Raw genomic sequence first — 18,574 nt, 5'->3', positions numbered from 1 at the left:
ATTTCCAAATGCTATCTATTTGCCAAACACAATCTCCCTTCTTCATATCTCCTCTAGCTTCAATAGTTCAATGTAACATTGTAACTCAATTCATACCAAACAGAAGAAGATGATCTGTTCCAAACATGTGAAAAATCATTCTAGCTACTACCTGTTGGGTTGATACGCTCAAGGGCCTTATGGATCTTGTCGATCACAGACCCGACCCCCCCCCCCCCCCCCCCCCCCCCCGCGGCAAATATGGATGCAAAAATGATCATTTACTTTGTTAGAATGTGGTACATGGGCTCAATTTTGTTACCCCTTCAGATTTTCCTTCAATTTTATTACCCCTAAAATATGGATGCAAAAATGATCATATAATAGGGTAAATTACCCTCCAGAGATTTAAATTGCGTGCAATAAAACAACCCTAATCTAGTCTAGCTTAGACATCCAAGACCCACTATTTTCCTGAGGTTCGGATAAAGTTATCATGTTAACTTTTTATAGTTCTAGTCTCTCTGTGTCATGTATATAACTATATAAGTAGCTGCTTAGAGTTACCATGAAGCTGTGGTTGAATCTGAAAGCTGTATACAGGCGTAGAATATTTTTCCTGAAATCTAACAGTGCTTAGCATGTAAAATCAGACTTTTATGGCATTCATAAGTGATGAGAATGTCAATGTTCTCTCGCCTGATTCTAGACAAGCTTTGACATGGCTAATAACGACATGAAGGGAGAGATAGGAGGTTCGAAGTAAGCATAGCCAAGGAAGTTGATAACCTTATGAATTATGATAGGATTCTAACAGAAAATTGCTAGCTCACAGTAGAGAACTTGACATGATAATGAAGTTAGAAAACATTGTGAAATCATTTTAGCATTTCATTTTCCAAACTACAATTTGCATTTCTCTATATTGTAAACACAGTTTTGATCCTTGCCTAGACACTTCCTAGAATTTCTAGGTATCCCACTCTAAAATTTGAATGTGATGAAATAATATCAAACCCGCAATGTGAATTATACTATTGGCATCTGGGAAATACAACCTTGGCACATAAAATTAAGTACCAAGATCGACTCTTAAAAGAGAAATGTTACAATAATATATAATGAACAAGGTGATGCAGGGTACGTTACCTTTTGCTGCCGTGATATCATTCACCAGTAGTCATTGCAGGAGCATTTTCCATCTTTAAAATGGTGAAATCTCTTAGCATCTCTCATAACGATCTCCCTACCTACAAGTTTTGAAATTATCTTGAAATAATTGTGGCAATCACCACAGACACGAAGGTTTTTGATAATACGAAGTGGCATACGAGCTGGGTTTGTAAGTAGTGCATAGGTGCAAGCAAGTCTCTCGCTGTGCGCCATGATTGCTTCCTCTTTGCTCTCCTGGTCAATGTCATGAAGAACAAATTTGGTCTCTGCAACATACCCAGCTTCTTTTACTGATTCTTTTATTCCCCTTAGAACTTTATAAATCTTGTCATTCTCTGGATGTGTTCTATCACCTGCTCTGTATTCATGCTTTGTATGTGCCAACGGATTATACTTCTTCACCTTCTTCTTTGGAGTGTCTGAATCATTAACCGGTAGAAGCCCATCCTTCAACTCCTTGCTCAAGCGAGCAGGATCCAGCTGCTCCACAATTTGAGCACAGTGATCCCCTAATTCTATATTTCCTTGGACCCTGGCAATATTCATTAAGCTTTCCCAGACATCTGCATTAGGCTGAACAGGCATTTTCTCAATGAACTCTAATGCTCCATCTAGATCACCTGCACTGCCGAACATGTGCACTATGCTAGCATAATGAGCCATGGTTGGAGTAATGCCGTGTATCTTGGTCATTGAATCAAAATGAAGCATTCCCTCGGTTGCATCTCCGAGAACTCCACAAGCATCAAATATACCAAGGAACATCTGACCATCTGGTTTCAGTCCTGCTTCTTTAAACTTGGTGAACATATCAATGGCATCTTCTCCAAGACCATTTTTCGCAAACCAAGTAATCATGGTGTCCCAAGATGTTAAATTACGCTCAGGCATACTATTAAATGTGTTATAGGCATCATCCATTGAGCCACATTTCCCATACATCTCCAGTATCCTGTTAAAAACGCTAACTTTAACAGGAGAAGTATATTTGACAATACTCTGATGAACTTCTTGTGCTTCTTTTAAAGCTTTGCCCTTCCCACATGCATCTATCAGTATCAAGTAACGAGGCATGTCTATAAAAACTCCTCTCTTGCTTAGCTTTCTCATGGATTTCACAGCATGTGCAAGATCCCACTCTTCACAAAAAACATCTAACTCTTCAAGTGTACCCTTAACATCATTATCCTCATCCAATTCATCATTTCCAGCTGATACTTGTCCATGATGAGTAGCACTTACTTGTTGCTGAGGAAGTATGTTAGGATTGTGAGATCCATTAAAGTTCTGCTGATGAGGTCCCAAATGAGTGTTATGATATCCACCAGCATTTACTTGATTATATGAATTCACATTCGATCTAGTGTCCACACGCTCTTGCTGGAAACCACCAGGAGGGGATGCTACTCCATTCCCCAAATACACGTTACTAGAATTTTGCTGATACTGACCATTGCTCATAGTCTGGTGGTTACTGATTGGCTGAAATGCTGCATTTTCTCCGCCATTGGAGTATCCAGGGTGTTGAAGACCTACTTCAATTTTCTCCGTCGTATGGTTACCAATATATTGAGAAGTCATCCGTTCATTCGTAACAAAATGATTCGTTGGACTAGACTGATGATGCTGAAAATGTCCCACATTCTGTCTGTAATTTACATTCCCACCCCGGGGACTGGAGTCACCTAGCTTATAAAAATCATTATGATTTTCAGGTGTTCCATACATCCTATCTGAATGAATATCCTCAGTACTTTCCTGAATCATATTAACTCCAAGACTCGAATACTGTCTCAGACAAAAGACCGCTTCTCCTCTCCCTCTTCCTTGACAAGGAGCAATGTCATTACGCCAACTGATATTTGAGTCACAGTATCTATTATGGAACCGTCTAAATTGGGAAAAGAGAGGCCAATATCTATTCATCTGGATATACACTCAAATTCGCTCGCAAAATTCCTACGACAATGAAAAGAGACAAATCTTATCAACAAATTCTCTCTTTTCATACAGATTTGCATATCAGAATGTTGCAATGAAATCAACATATGATTAATCTTCAAAGGATTAAACACAAGCTCGCGCCGGAGACGACTAACAACATATCCTATCAGGGTTTCAAGTGATTTCTTTTGTTTTTCAAGTTTCAAAATTATCAGCAAACAAAAGGGCATTCTCCAAATAGTGAAATAGCAATATATGAGCACCAAAGAGTACACTTTGCAGAATTTCTTAAAATAATAAACCTAGATTATTATCTAACGAAGCTATCCTCTAAAATATGAAATCGAAATTTATGGAAAAAATTAACATATTTAAGTGACCAATGTAACATGAAATTGGGCATGAAATCAACAATAAATTAGCAATAGTTCATAAAAAATGTTTATACAAAATATTGAACATTAATTAACAACGAAGTTAAAACTAGAAAAAATCAGACACAAATCAAAATCAAAGTTGAAATTCTTAAAATTGAGGATAGATAGGAAGAAAGCTTACCTCGTCAAGAACAGTTCTTGTTACGAACAGAGATTAAAGAGAAGAGAGAAAAATGAAGGTCAGAGTGTCTAAAGAACTGGACTTAGGTTTTTTTGTTTTGTTTTGTTTTTCTTGTTTTTTTAGGGGAGGTTTTTCTGGGGTTTGGGATGGGATTATTGAAAATTTTTACTAACGAAAAATCTACTTACTTTCCATTTTTTTTAATTGCAATTTTGAAATATTTTATATCTCTCAAATAATGCTCTAAAGTTGTAAAAAAAAAAAAATAAATAAAAAAAAAAAAAATATTTGGAGGTAGTATTGGCCGAAACCTTCAAAATTTCTCAAAAAGTCTAGATATTAGCCTTCAATTTTGTAATTTTTAGACTTTTTTTCCACCCGAAAAATAATAATTGTCAAAATTTTTACCATGGTCCCTAAAAATGAGTTTATCGGGGGTCTTGGAGTGAGTCTTGAGTAGAGTCTCACTCAAGACTCAAGCATTAATGTGGTACAAGACTCATGTGAGTCTTGGAGTTGAGTTTGTAAAATTAAAACTCTTCTCCAGAATTTGTATGTGACCCAAATTGTAGCAACATTTTCTAAACCAACCAATTCTTGCCAACTCATCACCTAATATTAATAATGTTTATAATAATTTTTTAAAAAAAAATAATTAAAGATTGTTAAAATAAATATATAAGTATATTTTTGAGAAGATAAGTGAGTCTGGAGTGAGTCTTGGGATAATGTGTGAATTTGGAAAAACTCTTGTATAAATCTGAATAATAAAAAAAAAAAAAAAAAAAAAAAAAAAAAAAAAAAAACATTTAAAAGTTAGTGGAAAGCTGATGTGGAAAAATCTGGAGTCTGGGTTTGAGTCTGGGGATAAACTCACCCTAATACCCTCCAGGAGTCTAATTGGCTGGGTGGAACCATCCCATTTGCCTTTAAACAATTAAACGACCAATTTACCGATTTACAACTTACACCAATATCATTACTTCAAGCCTACCAGGCTACCACGAACATTTATGACAACAAATAATGATCATATATGGTTCCAAACGACATTATATGACCCTGAGATGTATTCCCTAGAATTTCAATACTTTTCGACACTAGACCCCGAAGACTCCAAAAAATTTCAAAACTCGTGGATATATCTTTTAATTTTTGAATTTTTTTGACTTTTTTTGCCCAGAAATAAAAATTGCCGAAATGTTTACCATGGTCTCTAATACCCTCTGGGACCCCAGCTGGGTGGGTGGAACCATCCAATTTGCTTTTAAACGACCAATTTACCGGTTTACAACTAGCACCAATTTCATTAACTCAAGCCTACCATAAACATTTATGACAACATATAATGATCATATATGGTTCCAAACGGAATTATATGACCCCGAGATTTATCCCCTGAAATCTAAAGGCTTTTCGACACCGGGCCCCGAAACCTCCAAAATTTCTCAAAAAACGTGGATATTAGCCTTCAATTTTCGAATTTTTTGACTTTTTTGCCCAGAAATAAAAATTGCCGAAATGTTTACCATGCTCCCTAATACCCTCTAAAAGTCCAATTGGGTGGGTGGAACTATCCAATTAGCCTTTAAACTGCCAATTTACCGATTTACAACTTGCACTAATTTCATTAATTCAAACCTACCACGAACATTTATGACAACATATAATGATCATATATGGTTCCAAACGGAATTAATGACCATGAGATGTATCTCCTAAAATCTGAAGCTTTTTCGACACCTGGCCCCGAATCCTCCAATATTTCTCAAAAAACGTGGATATTAGCTTACAATTTTAGAATTTTTTGAATTTTTTTCGCATAGAAATAAAAATTGTCGAAATGTTTACCATGGTCCCCAATACCCTCTGAGAGTCCAATTGGGTGGGTGGAACCATCCAATTTGCCTTTAAACGACCAATTTTCCGGTTTACAACTAGCACCGATTTCATTAACTCGAGCCTACCACGAACATTTATGACAACATTTAATGATCATTTATGGTTCCAAACGGCATTATATGACCCCGAGATATATCCCCTAGAATTTCAAAACTTTTCGATACCAGGCCCCGAAACCTCCAAAAATTCTCAAAAAGTGTGGATATTAGCCTTCAATTTTGGAATTTTTTGACTTTTTTTTGTCCAAAAATAAAAATTGCCGAAATTTTTACCATGGTCCCATAACCTCTAGGATTCCAATTGGTTGGGTGGAACCATCCAATTTGCCTTTAAACGACCAACTTACCGATTTACAACTTGCATCGATTTCATTAATTCAAGCTTACCACAAACATTTATGACAACATAAAATGATCATATATGGTTCCAAACGGCATTATATGACTCTGAGATGTATCCCCTAAAATCTCAAGTCTTTTCGAAACCGGATCCCGAAACCTCAAAAATCTCTCAAAAAGCGTGGATATTAACCTTCAATTTTGGAATTTTTTGACTTTTTTTCGTCCAGAAATAAAAATTGCTGAAATGTTTACCATGGTCCCTAATACCCTCTTAAAGTCCAATTGGGTGGGCGAAACCATCCAATTTACCTTTAAACTGTCAATTTACCGATTTACAACTTGCACTAATTTCATTAATTCAAGTCTACCACGAACATTTATGACAACATATAATGATCATATATGGTTCCAAATGACATTATATGACCATGAGATGTATCTCCTAAAATCTGAAGCTTTTTCGACACATGGCCCCGAATCCTCCAAAATTTCTCAAAAAACGTAGATATTAGCCTTCAATTTTTGAATTTTTTGTCTTTTTTCGCCCGGAAATAAAAATTGCCGAAATGTTTACCATAGTCCCTAATACCCTCCGAGAGTCCAATTGGGTGGGTGGAACCATCCAATTTGCCTTTAAACGATCAATTTATCGGTTTACAACTTGCACCGATTTTATTGACTCAAGCCTACCACGAACATTTATGACAACATATAATGATCTTTTATGGTTCCAAACGGCATTATATGACCCCGAGATATATCTCCTAGAATTTCAAGACTTTTCGACACCGAGCCCCGAAACCTCTAAAAATTCTCAAAAAGTGTGGATATTAGCCTTCAATTTTGGATTTTTTTGACTTTTTTTTGTCCGGAAATAAAAAATTGCCGAAATGTTTACAATAGTCCTTAATACCATCTAGGAGTCAAATTGGTTGGGTGGAACCATCCAATTTGCCTTTAAACGACCACCTTAGCTACTTACAACTTGCACAGATTTCATTAATTCAAGGCTACCACAAGCATTTATGACAACATATAATGATCATATATGGTTCCAAACGACAATATAGGACTCCGAGATGTATTCCCTAAAATCTCAAGTCTTTTCGACTCCGGGTTTCGAAACCTCCAAAATTTCTCAAAAAGCGTGGATATTAACCTTCAATTTTGGAATTTTTTAACTTTTTTTCGTCCAGAAATAAAAATTGCTGAAATGTTTACCATAGTCCCTAATACCCTCTGAAAGTCCAATTGGGTCGGTGAAACCATCCAATTTTCCTTTAAACTGCCAATTTACCGATTTACAACTTGCACTAATTTCATTAATTCAAGCCTACCACGAACATTTATGACAACATATAATGACATATATGGTTCCAAACAGAATTATATGACCATGAGATGTATCTCCTAAAATCTGAAACCTTTTCGACACCTGGCCCCGAATCTTCCAAAATTTCTCAAAAAAACGTGGATATTAGCCTTCAATTTTGGAATTTTTTGACTTTTTTTGTCCGGAAATAAAAATTGCCAAAATGTTTACCATGGTCCCTAATACCCTTCGAGAGCCTAATTGGGTGGGTGGAACCATCCAATTTGTCTTTAAACGACCAATTTATCGGTTTACAACTTGCACCGATTTCATTGACTCAAGCCTACCACGAACATTTATGACAATATATAATGATCATTTATGGTTCCAAACGACATTATATGACCCTGAGATATATCCCCTAGAATTTCAAGACTTTTCGACACCGGGCCCTGAAACCTCCAAAAATTCTCAAAAACTGTGGATATTAGCCTTCAATTTTGGAATTTTTTGACTTTTTTTTTGTCCGGAAATAAAAATTGCCGAAAATGTTTACCATGGTCCCTAATACCCTCTGGGAGTCCAATTGGTTGGGTGGAACCATTCGATTTTCCTTTAAACGACCAATTTACCGTTTTACAACTTGCACTGATTACATTAATTCAAGCCTACCAGTCTACCACGAACATTTATGACAACAAATAACGATCATATATGCTTCCCAACGACATTATATGACCCCGAGATGTATTCCCTATAATTTCAATACTTTTAGACACCGGGCTCTGAAGACTCCAAATTTCTCAAAAAGCATGGATATTCGCCATCAATTTTTGAATTTTTTGACTTTTTTTTCGCCCGTAAATAAAAATTGCCGAAATTTTTACCGTGGTCAATAATACCATCCCGTAGTTTAATTGGGCAGGTGGAACCATCCAATTTGCCTTTAAACGACCAATTTGCCGATTTAATACTTGCACTGATTTTTTTAATTCAAGCCTACCACGAACATTTATGGCAACATATAATGATCATATATGGTTCCAAACGTCATTATATGAACCCGAGATGTATCCCCTAAAATCTTAAGCCTTTTCGACAACGGGCCCCGAAACCTCCAAAAATTCTCAAAAAGCATGGATATTAGTCTTCAATTTTGGAATTTTTTAACTTTTTTCGCATGGAAATAAAAATTGCCAAAATGTTTATCATGGTCCCTAATACTCTTCGGGAGTCCAATTGGATGGGTGGAAGTGTGAAACCATCTAATTTGCCTTTAAATGACCAATTTACCGGTTTACAACTTGCACCGATTTCATTAACTCAAGCCTACCACGGCTCAAGCAAATTATTGACTTGAACCGAACCCGAGAATTACCCAAACCTATTTTAACCCGTGAAAACCCGGATGAAACCCGACCTATTGTTCACCCGACCCGAATGCATGTAACCCGACCTAAACCCGAACCAAACCCGATAAGAAGTATGACCCGGCTCAAGCATGACCCAAACCAAACCCAACCCACATAGGTTACGGAATTAATCTGAAATGACCCAACCTTAGTTGACCCGACCCACTCCTACCCGACCCAAACCCGACCCATTTACCTAAATTGACAATACCACTAGTATACAATTACAGATATCCATTTTATATTTTTATTGATTTGGTTGGTTACTTTTTCCGTTCTTTTTGTAATTTTTTTTTTTGTCTTAATTTACATGCTCCACGAATTACATGCATTTTTATTTTATTTTTATAGTAAAATAAAGGAAAATTTGCCAAAAATAATAACACCTTTCAACCATCTTCCAATAATGGAACCACCTTTGATTTATCTCAAAATAACACGACCTTTGACACCAATCTGCCAAGAATGGAACAAAAAGCCGGCAACCTGTTTTGTAGGTTACATTGGACACGTGTCACATTATGATTAGCAATGTTTTCTTTTTTCTTTTTTCATTTTAACATTTTCTTTAATAATAATGATTTTAATTTTTTAAGAAAAAAAATTAATAATAAAAAAAAATCCTCTCCCCTTGCCGTTTAGGCCTCCTACTGGCGAAATTCAAGATTGGTGAGCCTTTAGACACTGCCCCACCTTAGGACTAACAAATTGTCAGCGAGCCTCAAGACCCTGCCCCAAAAACCGTCGAACCTCAAGGCCAACCCAGAACCCATAACTCATATTGGGGGTGGTTTGTGAGTGTTAGGGAATAGGTTAGGTGGGTTTTAGTTGGTTGCAAGTTATTTTCGAGGGACGCCAGGTGGTTTGCAGGGGCTACTGGTGTGGTTTCTGTAGTGTTAGGGTGAGTTTTGGAGCTTGTGTTGATGGTTTCAGGCATGATCGGGGTGGGAGGGTGCCGGAATTTCGGGGACAAGTTAGGGAAGTGGGGACAGAATTGGCCAATTGGGGGTGGGGAGGTGGTCGGTCGGCCGAAAATGGGGACAGGCGGTTGGCCACTAGTGGATTCCGGTGGAGGGTAGGTGGTTTGGTGGGGAGGGGCTGGGTTTGAGTTTTTTGTTTAAGGATTTTATTTTATTTTTTAAATTTTAAGTTTTTATTTTAAAAAAATTATTTAAATTATTTGACTAATAACAGTGTGACACATGTCACAAAAAACCTATGGAATAGGTTACCAACCGGTCATGTTCCATTTTTGGCAGATCTATGTCAAAGGTCGTATTATTCAGAGATAAATCAAAGGTGGTTCCATTTTTAGAAGATGGCTGAAAGGTGGTATTATTCTTGGCAAATTTTCCTAAAATAAATCATTATCTAATTTATTTTCACCTTAACATAAGTAAAAACTCCAACATACTTCTGTAGCTTATTAAAAGGAACGGAAGGAGTTAGCAGCAAAAACATACGAGTATTATACAATGAAAATAAGAGAAGCACTTCTGTAGCCCATAATATTGCAAGATGGGAAACTAAAGATTGTAACGAAATTGTATTAGACTATTATTAGTTGATTACATACAGACCAAGAAGTAGTAGTAGTGTGGTTGCTCACGATGGTGTCCAACAATTCAAAAGAAAAAAAAAAAAAAAAAAAAAATTTAAAACAGGAAAAATTTATAAAAGGCCTAGGCCATAAGAGAGTTTAGCAGCCCATAATTACAGGGGGAAAACAAAAGCCTATAAGCACCAGCAGGCAGCAGGCAGCAGGCAATAACCCAAAAAGCCTACAAATACAACCCCCAACATGAACCTATCAACCAGACTACCAGTTTTATACCGAGTACAACAAAAGATGAAGATGTAACACAGCAGCAGCAATTGGAACAGCAGAAACATCAGATCAAGCATAAATGTTGCGACTATCACCCTTCAGAGCTCGCTTGGCACAATCTGGAGGCTCAAAGTGATACTAGTGCACCACAGACATTGCCATTGCATAACAGGCCAATTCATGCGCAACCAGATTCTTCTCCCTTGAATTGTGATGGACAGACATCTACTCAAGATTACAGATATCTTTAGTGATTGTCACAAGCAAAGTTGGAAGGTTGTGCAGCAAGTAGAAGACCTGCTAGACGGTGATAGCTTGAATGATGCTGGTGCTAGCCAAACTGTGTGTTATGAAGGCAATAACAATGGTTGTCATAAGCTTTGGGAACGGGAACAGTGACAACATAGCGTAACTGGAAGAACTTAGCACCTAGCAAAGAAAAGTGATGCAAATAAAAAAAAAAAAAAAGAAAAAAAAAAAAAGGAGGGATTATGATACTCTTCCTCCATTTCCTTCTCCTCAAATTTTCTTTAAAAAATTAACCGTTATTTTTAAATTAAAATCAGTGCGTAGTTTTTTGCAATAATTCCACTTTTAATCCTAACCTTAAACAAAATAAATTATTAAATTTTTTTTAAAGAAAATGATCTCTTTATAACACTTACCCATATAGGATTTCATCAAGAAATGATTACCCTTAATCTTCAGAAGTCCAATTCCTTTTTATATGAATTTTAGATGTCCAAAGAAAGAGATCTTAACCATTATCAATGGCAAAGTTTCTAAGTACTCATCTAACTTCTAATATGGCATAGTGGATTAAGTATCGCGTTAACTTGAGTAGTACTGAATTACTGATGCTAGGATTGCTAGCCAAACTCAGAACTTGGTACAATATCACAGGCTGTAATGGGAATGGAAGCAGTGATGACATAACATATCTGAAAGTAATAACACAGGATGCTTTTTTCATCATTGTATAATACACAGACTACAGACTACACCGAGTAATAACTTTTATTTACATACATAGATAGACAACAACCTGAAGCAAATACATCCTTCGCAACCAACGGACATTCCCAACCCACGCTCTAGTAGAGCAATCAAGGTGTGTTGCAGCATGACCAACCTCAGTATCTTCTCTGAAATATGAACATATTCACCTCAATCTAAACATTTAGCAAATATCTTCCCTCACTATTACACCTAAATTTAGTTTCATACGAAGTACTAAACAACCTGCAAATAGTGGATTTTAAATATAAACAATTATACTCCGTAGTGAGAATTGCATTTCAGAGCCATCAGAACTCCAAGCACGATTGCCTTTTCTTCCACAACGTTAGCATCCAAAGATTGCATCAACTGCTTACAAACAGTCTTATTACCATGTCAATTGAAAAGATAAAGTTTCATCTTTGACAAATATAGTAGATTTAGCTATTCTCTTGGCTTCAATCTTCCAATCATCCACAAAATTAGTAAAGTTGTTCAGGGTCATCGCGTTAAATACAGTATTACTCTTCAAACCTTTCACATTATTAATCAGCTTTATATCCTTCAATGAGTGACGCCAACATTCAAGATTCTCAGAGCAGCAACATTTTCGTTCATCATCAGCCACCAAACTTTTTAGTAGTCCCTGCAACAATATTTTACATACACAATCCAGCAAGGAACTAATAAGATGCGAAATTTGACAACTTGTTTTTAATCATTTGCAAACCTATAGAAGTGATGATATGAGAAATGAAGGCACACCTTGATAAATATTTTAGAAGAATAAGATTCAAGCTGTATAGACAAAATCCTGGGACGCAAGTTCCAAAATAAGCCATCTAAAAGAGCCGCAAAGTTTATTGATTTCAACGAATACGAAACCAAGCGAACCAACTTCATATTATTGAGTTCAATAGGAGCAAATTGGATTCCCATATAGTCCTCAGCATTGAAGGAGATCACCTCACCCTGAAAAACCAAATATAAGTATTGTCTGAAATTTTTTTTATAAGGAATAATAAAGCAATTACAAAGTTGGAAGGCAAACATACTGATATAGAAGTCAGAGAGAAAGTCAGGTCTTGAAATTTGTTATCTTTGAGAAAGTCTTTCAACCTCATGAACCATAAACGGTTCATATCTTCAAGACGGACCTCTAGCTCTGCTGTCCGATGATCAGAAACACTATTTGAATATAAGCGGGGCATGGTCTTCCCACAATATTCAAATGTATGTAAATTAGGTGTATCAAACTCTGCTTCCATCAATTTCGTACAATTTAACAAATGCATCTCCTTCAGAACTTGACTTGCGAGTTTCATAAATTCTTGCAATACGCAATTTTGCAAGACTAGATGCTCAAGCAGCGGAAAGGATGTAAGCACACTCTGTAGCCAATTTGGATCTATAGGAAATCCCGACAAAGACAAATGTTTCAGATGTTGGCAAACAGAACTGACAATGATTTCATGTACCATCGTTTCCTCGCCCCCAGTATGAATAATGAGTTCTTTTAATGTTGGCACCTTTATGCTTATATCTTTGAATCCACTTTGAGAATAAAACACCATCTTCTCGAGCTTATCATGATCACATATTTCAAGATTCTCAAAACCCACACAGTTCATCAAAAAGAATACTTTCATTGAATGACAACAGAAAATGAGATCTTGAATTGTATCCTCATCTATAGAGACACGAATAAGATGCATCTCAACTAAAGAGGATAGCTTAACAGCATTCTTATCAAGACGGCTATTTAATAGAACACAGCTTTGTAAAATTAAAAGGGTTAATGACTCCATTGTAAATAAAATCTTAGACAGGTCATGTCGTCTTTCATGTCCTGCATGAATAATCACATTTAACTCCTGAATGCGCATATCAGCAAGCAATTCCATCCATGTATCAACACGAGGAGCCAACTTGTTACTCACAAGAGTCATACTAAGAAAAAACTTGTTCACACGAAGATTCTTCTCACGAAATCGATGCAATTTCTTATCAATATAGTTCATGAACTTGACTCTTTGATCAAATATCTTACGACGCCCATCTTTAGAAATCCAATTCTGCTTCGGATTAATTACACACAAATCTTTTCCAAAATACCGTTCATGAAAATCAAGGATGGGGAATGTTTCCCAAACATATAGCCATCTCTTGGATACAACACTCAATTGAGCAGCTTGTTTTGTTGAAAGATAAGACAACACATGGTGAAGAATGAAGTCAGGTAATTCGGATATTCGATCAATACAGGTTTTTCCCTCATCATCCATATCTCTCAATTTAAATTATATACTCCAAACTCTAAATGTTGCACAACAAGAGAAAGCATTCAACCCCCAATGATCCAGGATCTGTAATTAATGCAAATATACTCCTTAATATCATTTATGTAATTAACACAAAAATGTAAACATAATTACATTTCAATTTGTTGAAATTGCTCAGGGTTTCAATTTATTTCTTCTGTTTTTCAAGTTCTGAAATTATCAGCTATTAAAAAGGACATTCTCCAAAATAACAATATATGATCACCAAAGAGTACACTTTGCTGCATTTCTTTTTTTTTTTTTTTTAAAAAAAAGAGCTAGATTGTTATTTAACGAAGCTATTCTCAGAAATATGGAATCCAAATTTTATGGAATTTTTTTTACAAATTCAAGTTATCAATGTAACATGAAATTGGGCATGAAAACAACCAATAAATTTAGCAACTAGCAATGAGTTCATCAGAATGTTTACACACAATTAACAAAAGGGTCAATACCAAAAAAAACTCAGGAAAAAAGGAAAAAAAAAAAAAAAAAAAAAAATCAAAATTAACTTCAAATTCTTAAAATTGAGAATGAATAGGGGAAAAGCTTACCTGGATGAAAATAAATGCAAGCTCCTTTCTTGTTACCAGTACGAAGAGAGAAATTGAAGAGAAGAGAGAATAATTAAGGTGTAAAAATGGAAGTCGGAGTGACGGATTGTTTCGCATCAATTTTGGTTTTAAGTTTTCTGTTTTTTTAAAAACCAAAAACAGGAAATAAGAAAAAGGTGTTTCCACTTTTCTAGTTGTCAGTTTTCAAAATTATCATAATTTTAACAAGTTTATATAATTTTTTATTCATTATGGGACACATATCATATACTTTTAGAAAACAAAAAACCAAAAAACAGAAAACCATAGCCGTGCCAAACGAACCCTTACTGGAGTTAGGTTTTTCTGGGTTTGGGATGGTATTGTTTATTAACCTTTTTTTTTTTTGGGTGTGTAAAGAAATACAAAGGCGGGGTTGAGTATCGATCTCAAGATCTGTTGAAATCGGGGGAGAGCTCTAACTACTTGAACTATCCCCCATTCTCATTAACCTGAAAATTTTTAAGAGTTGTAATTTTAATTAAATGGAGAAAGTATACAACTAATACATTTAAGTGTGATCCCGTAATTTAGTTTGTGTAGCTAATTAAGTACTTCGTATATAAGTACAATATGTACCAATTTTTGTCTTGATTAACATGCATCCTCTACCAATACATGCATGTTTTTTTTCTTTAAAGTAAAATCAATTACAAGTACTACTATAGTACTATCCAATTCATTTCTCTTTAATAGTTGTGAAAAACTCCAAATATACTAATAGAAACAAACGGAGAGAGTAAGTAGCAAAGACATATTATACAATGAAAATAAGAGAAGCACTTAATATACGTAGATTAGTTTACATAAAAGAAGTCGGGAAATCATTGATTAAGTTACAAAATGCAAAGTATTTATATAGAGAAGTTGTAGGTTTCGAAAGCTGTTTAAGTACACAAAGTGTACAGTGATTGTTACAAGCAAAGTTGGAAGGTTGTGCAGCAACTAGATGACCTGCTAGGCTGCTAGATGGTAGCCAAACTGTGTAATATGAAGGCAATGACGATGGTTGTCATAAGCTTTGGTAACGGGAACAGCGACAACATAGCATAAGTGGAAGAGCTTAGCACCTAGCAAAGAAAGGTATGAAGATACTCAACAATCAAAACTCAAATAATGAAATAAGATGAACCAAGGTGAAACTGTGCAATTTTAGTATACCATGACAATTCAAAAGATAAAGAAGTCATAGGGAAATTCTTCTCCTGAGGTCCCTTCTTGGCTTCAATCACCCAATCATCCAAGTAATTAGTCAAGTTTTTCAGGGTAATCGCGTTAAAAACAGTATTACTCTCCAGACCTTTCACATTAATCAGCTTTATACCCTTCAATGAGTGACGCCAACATCTAAGATTCTGAGAGCAGTAACAATTTGGTTCTTCAGCCACCAAACATTTCAGTAGCCCCTGCAACAATATTAAAATTACAACTCATACTCTGTATTAATAGAATCTTTTCTCAAAGCATTCATGCATTCCGCAAACCTACACAATTGATCAATTGCACAACTGATGACTTAAAACTTGTCACTGCAATGCATACCAATAGAAAGTAAGTGATGACAAAAAAAGACGGCACACCTTCAAAACGTCAGGAGAAAGAAAAAGAAGTTGTAATGACAGAATCCTAGGACGCAAGTTCCAGAATAAGCCATCTAAAAGAGCTGCATAGTTTATTGATGTAAATACATTCATAAACAACTTCATATTGTCGAGTTCAAAGGGAGGAAACTGTATTCCGATATAGTCCTCAGCATTGAAGGAAATTTCCCTGTCCTGACAAACCAGGAAAAATATAATCACAAAATAACCAAAGGAATAATCAAAATAGCAATTACAAAGTTGAAAGACAGACATACTGAATAAGGGATCATCCAAATAGTCAAGTCTTGAAATCTGAAATCACTGAGAAAGTTGTACAACCTCATGAACCATAAACTGTCCATATCTTCAAGACGGGAAGAGAGAAGTGTTGTCCGATAATCAGCAACACTGTTTGAGTATAAGCGAGGCATGGTCTGCCCACAATATTTAAATGAATGTAAATTAGGAATATCAAACTCTGCTTCCATCAGATTCATACAGTTGTTAATACATATCTCCTTCAGAGCTTGACTTGAGAGTTTAATAACTTCTTGCAATATGCATCCACCCAAATGCAGATTCTCAAGCAGAGGAAAGGATGTAATCATGTTTTGTAGCCACTTTGCATCAACAGGGATACCCCGCAAAGACAAACATTTCAGATTTTGGCAAACAGAACCGATAATTATTTCACATACCATTGTTTCTTCACCACCATTACGAAAAGTGATTTCGAGTTCTTTTAATGTTGGCACCTCTATGCTAAACTTTTTGTCTTTGACGTCTCTATGTAAATTGTTGTACACCATCTTCTCCAGTTTATCATGATCACATATTTCAAGATTCTCAAGACCCACACAGTTCATCAAAAAGAATACTTTCATTGAACGACAACATAAAATGAGGTCTTGAATTGTATCCTCGTCTATAGAGACACCAATAAGACGCAGCTCAACTAAAGAGGATAGCTTAACAGCATTCCTATCAAGACGGCTACTTAATAGAACACGACCTTGAAAATTTAAAATGGTTAATGACTCCATTGTAAATAAAATCTTAGACATATCATGTCGTCTTCCATGTCCTGCACGAATACACACATTTAACTCCTGAATACGAGTGCCAGCAAGCAATTCCATCCATGTATCAACACGAGGAGACAACTTGTTGCTCACAAGAGTTATACTAAGAGAGAACTTGTTCACACGAAGATTCTTTTCACGAAATTGACACAGTTTCTTATCAATGTAGCTCATGAACTCGACTCTTTGATTAAAAATCTTACGACGCCCATCTTTAGGAATACTTTTCAGCTTTGGATTAATTACACGCAAATCTTTTCCGAAATACCCTTCAGAACAATCAAGGATGGGGAATGTTTCCAAAACATATTGCCATCTCTTAGATATCACACTCAATTGAACAGCTTCTTTTGTGTAAAGATAAGACAATATATGGTGAAGAATGAAGTCAGGTAGTTTGGATATTCGATCAATACAGGTTCGTCCCTCATCATCCATCTCTCTCAATTTTTAAGTTATTCAGAATTTATTCAGACTGAAAAATGTTGCACAACAAAAGAAGCATTCAAACCCCCATTAATCCAGAATCTGTAATAAAATGCAAATATACTCTCTAATACTAATACTTGTATCATTTTATGTAATTAACACACAAATTTAACTGAAATTGAGAAAAAAAAAAAATTACCTTTCAATTTGTTGAATTTGATGGAATGGTGATAACCTGAGAGGAGAGAAAGAGTCCAAAAGAGCACAGGAAAGATTGATAGAAACACCCAATTTTTTGTTCAATTTATGTAAGAGTAATATTAGGTGAATAATTTAGGTAAATTTACTATAAATACGTTAGTATGGCAGAGGTGAGGATCATGTGACAAGAGATATATAGAAAAAATAGTATATTTTTATTTATTGAAAATGTTGCATTTAAATACAGTATGATCAATCATAAGAAGTACGAGTAGGTATTCGGTGAATCATGCATGATTTAACAAATCAAAGTAGGTATTCGGTTAATCATGCATGAGTTTACAAAGCAGTCATACTATATTAGTACTTGTAAGTTTGTCAACAAGGTGTTTTTTCTTAGATAAAACCATCATTATATTAGCTTTTATTTATAGATAGACAATAGTTCAAAGCTAATACATCTTCCACAACCAACGGACATCCCCAAACCCACACTCTTATAGGGAAATCAAGGGGGTTAAGGCTGTGCCGTGGCATGAACAACCTCAGTAGCTTCTCTGACATATGAAAATGCTCACCCAAATCAAAACATTTAGCAAATTTTAAGCTTCCCTTACTATTACACCTAAGTCCCATACTAACAACCTGCAAACAGTCGCTTTGAGAAATTTTATAGCACAGGAATTGCTGTGCAGAGCCATCAGAAGGTCAAGCACGATTGCCTTTTCTTCGACAATGTTACAAAGATTGCTTCAACTGCTTACAGATAGTTCGTATTACAGACCCCCACTATGATATCTAATTACAATTCCCATGCCAACTCCCACCTCGATCTCCAAAGCAAGTACCATACATCAGTATTCACCTCCTGCTTACCAGCCACAGAAGGATGCCAAACTGCATCAGACCTCTTT

At 35.6% G+C, this 18,574-nt stretch overlaps 2 protein-coding genes and 1 pseudogene across 3 annotated transcripts; all 3 read right to left on the bottom strand.

Annotated features, from left to right (window-relative positions):
• Positions 1 to 240: 240 nt before the first annotated feature.
• Positions 241 to 3,794, bottom strand: LOC145556572 (pentatricopeptide repeat-containing protein At4g32450, mitochondrial pseudogene; annotated as a pseudogene). Its single transcript, XR_014091900.1, has 2 exons — positions 3,655 to 3,794; positions 241 to 3,111 (listed from the first exon to the last, which is right to left on the bottom strand). The product of XR_014091900.1 is annotated as a pentatricopeptide repeat-containing protein At4g32450, mitochondrial pseudogene (transcript).
• A 7,573-nt stretch (positions 3,795 to 11,367) lies between these two features.
• Positions 11,368 to 14,430, bottom strand: LOC145556571 (F-box protein At5g03100-like). The gene is made up of 4 exons (XM_081618223.1): positions 14,327 to 14,430; positions 12,504 to 13,814; positions 12,214 to 12,420; positions 11,368 to 12,094 (listed from the first exon to the last, which is right to left on the bottom strand). Exons 2-4 carry the CDS (start codon positions 13,731 to 13,733, stop codon positions 11,837 to 11,839), a joined length of 1,695 nt encoding a protein of 564 aa, XP_081474349.1. The 5' UTR covers positions 13,734 to 13,814; positions 14,327 to 14,430; the 3' UTR covers positions 11,368 to 11,836.
• A 698-nt stretch (positions 14,431 to 15,128) lies between these two features.
• Positions 15,129 to 18,532, bottom strand: LOC145642296 (F-box protein At3g03040-like). The gene is made up of 4 exons (XM_081693419.1): positions 16,224 to 18,532; positions 15,946 to 16,140; positions 15,527 to 15,771; positions 15,129 to 15,435 (listed from the first exon to the last, which is right to left on the bottom strand). The coding sequence occupies exons 1-4, from the start codon at positions 17,466 to 17,468 to the stop codon at positions 15,429 to 15,431; spliced, it is 1,692 nt and encodes a 563-aa protein (XP_081549545.1). The 5' UTR covers positions 17,469 to 18,532; the 3' UTR covers positions 15,129 to 15,428.
• Positions 18,533 to 18,574: the final 42 nt, after the last annotated feature.

The sequence above is a fragment of the Chenopodium album genome, chromosome 8 (genome assembly GCF_948465745.1).
Source record: "Chenopodium album chromosome 8, dcCheAlbu1.1, whole genome shotgun sequence".
Classification (NCBI taxonomy): domain Eukaryota; kingdom Viridiplantae; phylum Streptophyta; class Magnoliopsida; order Caryophyllales; family Amaranthaceae; genus Chenopodium; species Chenopodium album.
Note: the sequence above shows the minus strand (reverse complement) of the source record. Positions and strands in the feature narration are given on the sequence as shown.

What these genes read in the sequence shown, in the direction of transcription:
- LOC145556571 (XM_081618223.1), bottom strand. Translation starts at nt 13,733, where the DNA reads ATGGATGATGAGGGAAAAACCTGTATTGATCGAATATCCGAATTACCT. An exon ending in TCTCTCTGACTTCTATATCA is followed by an intron (nt 12,421 to 12,503) that starts GTATGTTTGCCT and finishes TTGGTTTTTCAG; the next exon opens with GGTGAGGTGATCTCCTTCAA. An exon ending in CTTCTAAAATATTTATCAAG is followed by an intron (nt 12,095 to 12,213) that starts GTGTGCCTTCAT and finishes ATATTGTTGCAG; the next exon opens with GGACTACTAAAAAGTTTGGT.
- LOC145642296 (XM_081693419.1), bottom strand. Translation starts at nt 17,468, where the DNA reads ATGGATGATGAGGGACGAACCTGTATTGATCGAATATCCAAACTACCT. An exon ending in TTTGGATGATCCCTTATTCA is followed by an intron (nt 16,141 to 16,223) that starts GTATGTCTGTCT and finishes CTGGTTTGTCAG; the next exon opens with GACAGGGAAATTTCCTTCAA. An exon ending in TTTCTCCTGACGTTTTGAAG is followed by an intron (nt 15,772 to 15,945) that starts GTGTGCCGTCTT and finishes ATATTGTTGCAG; the next exon opens with GGGCTACTGAAATGTTTGGT.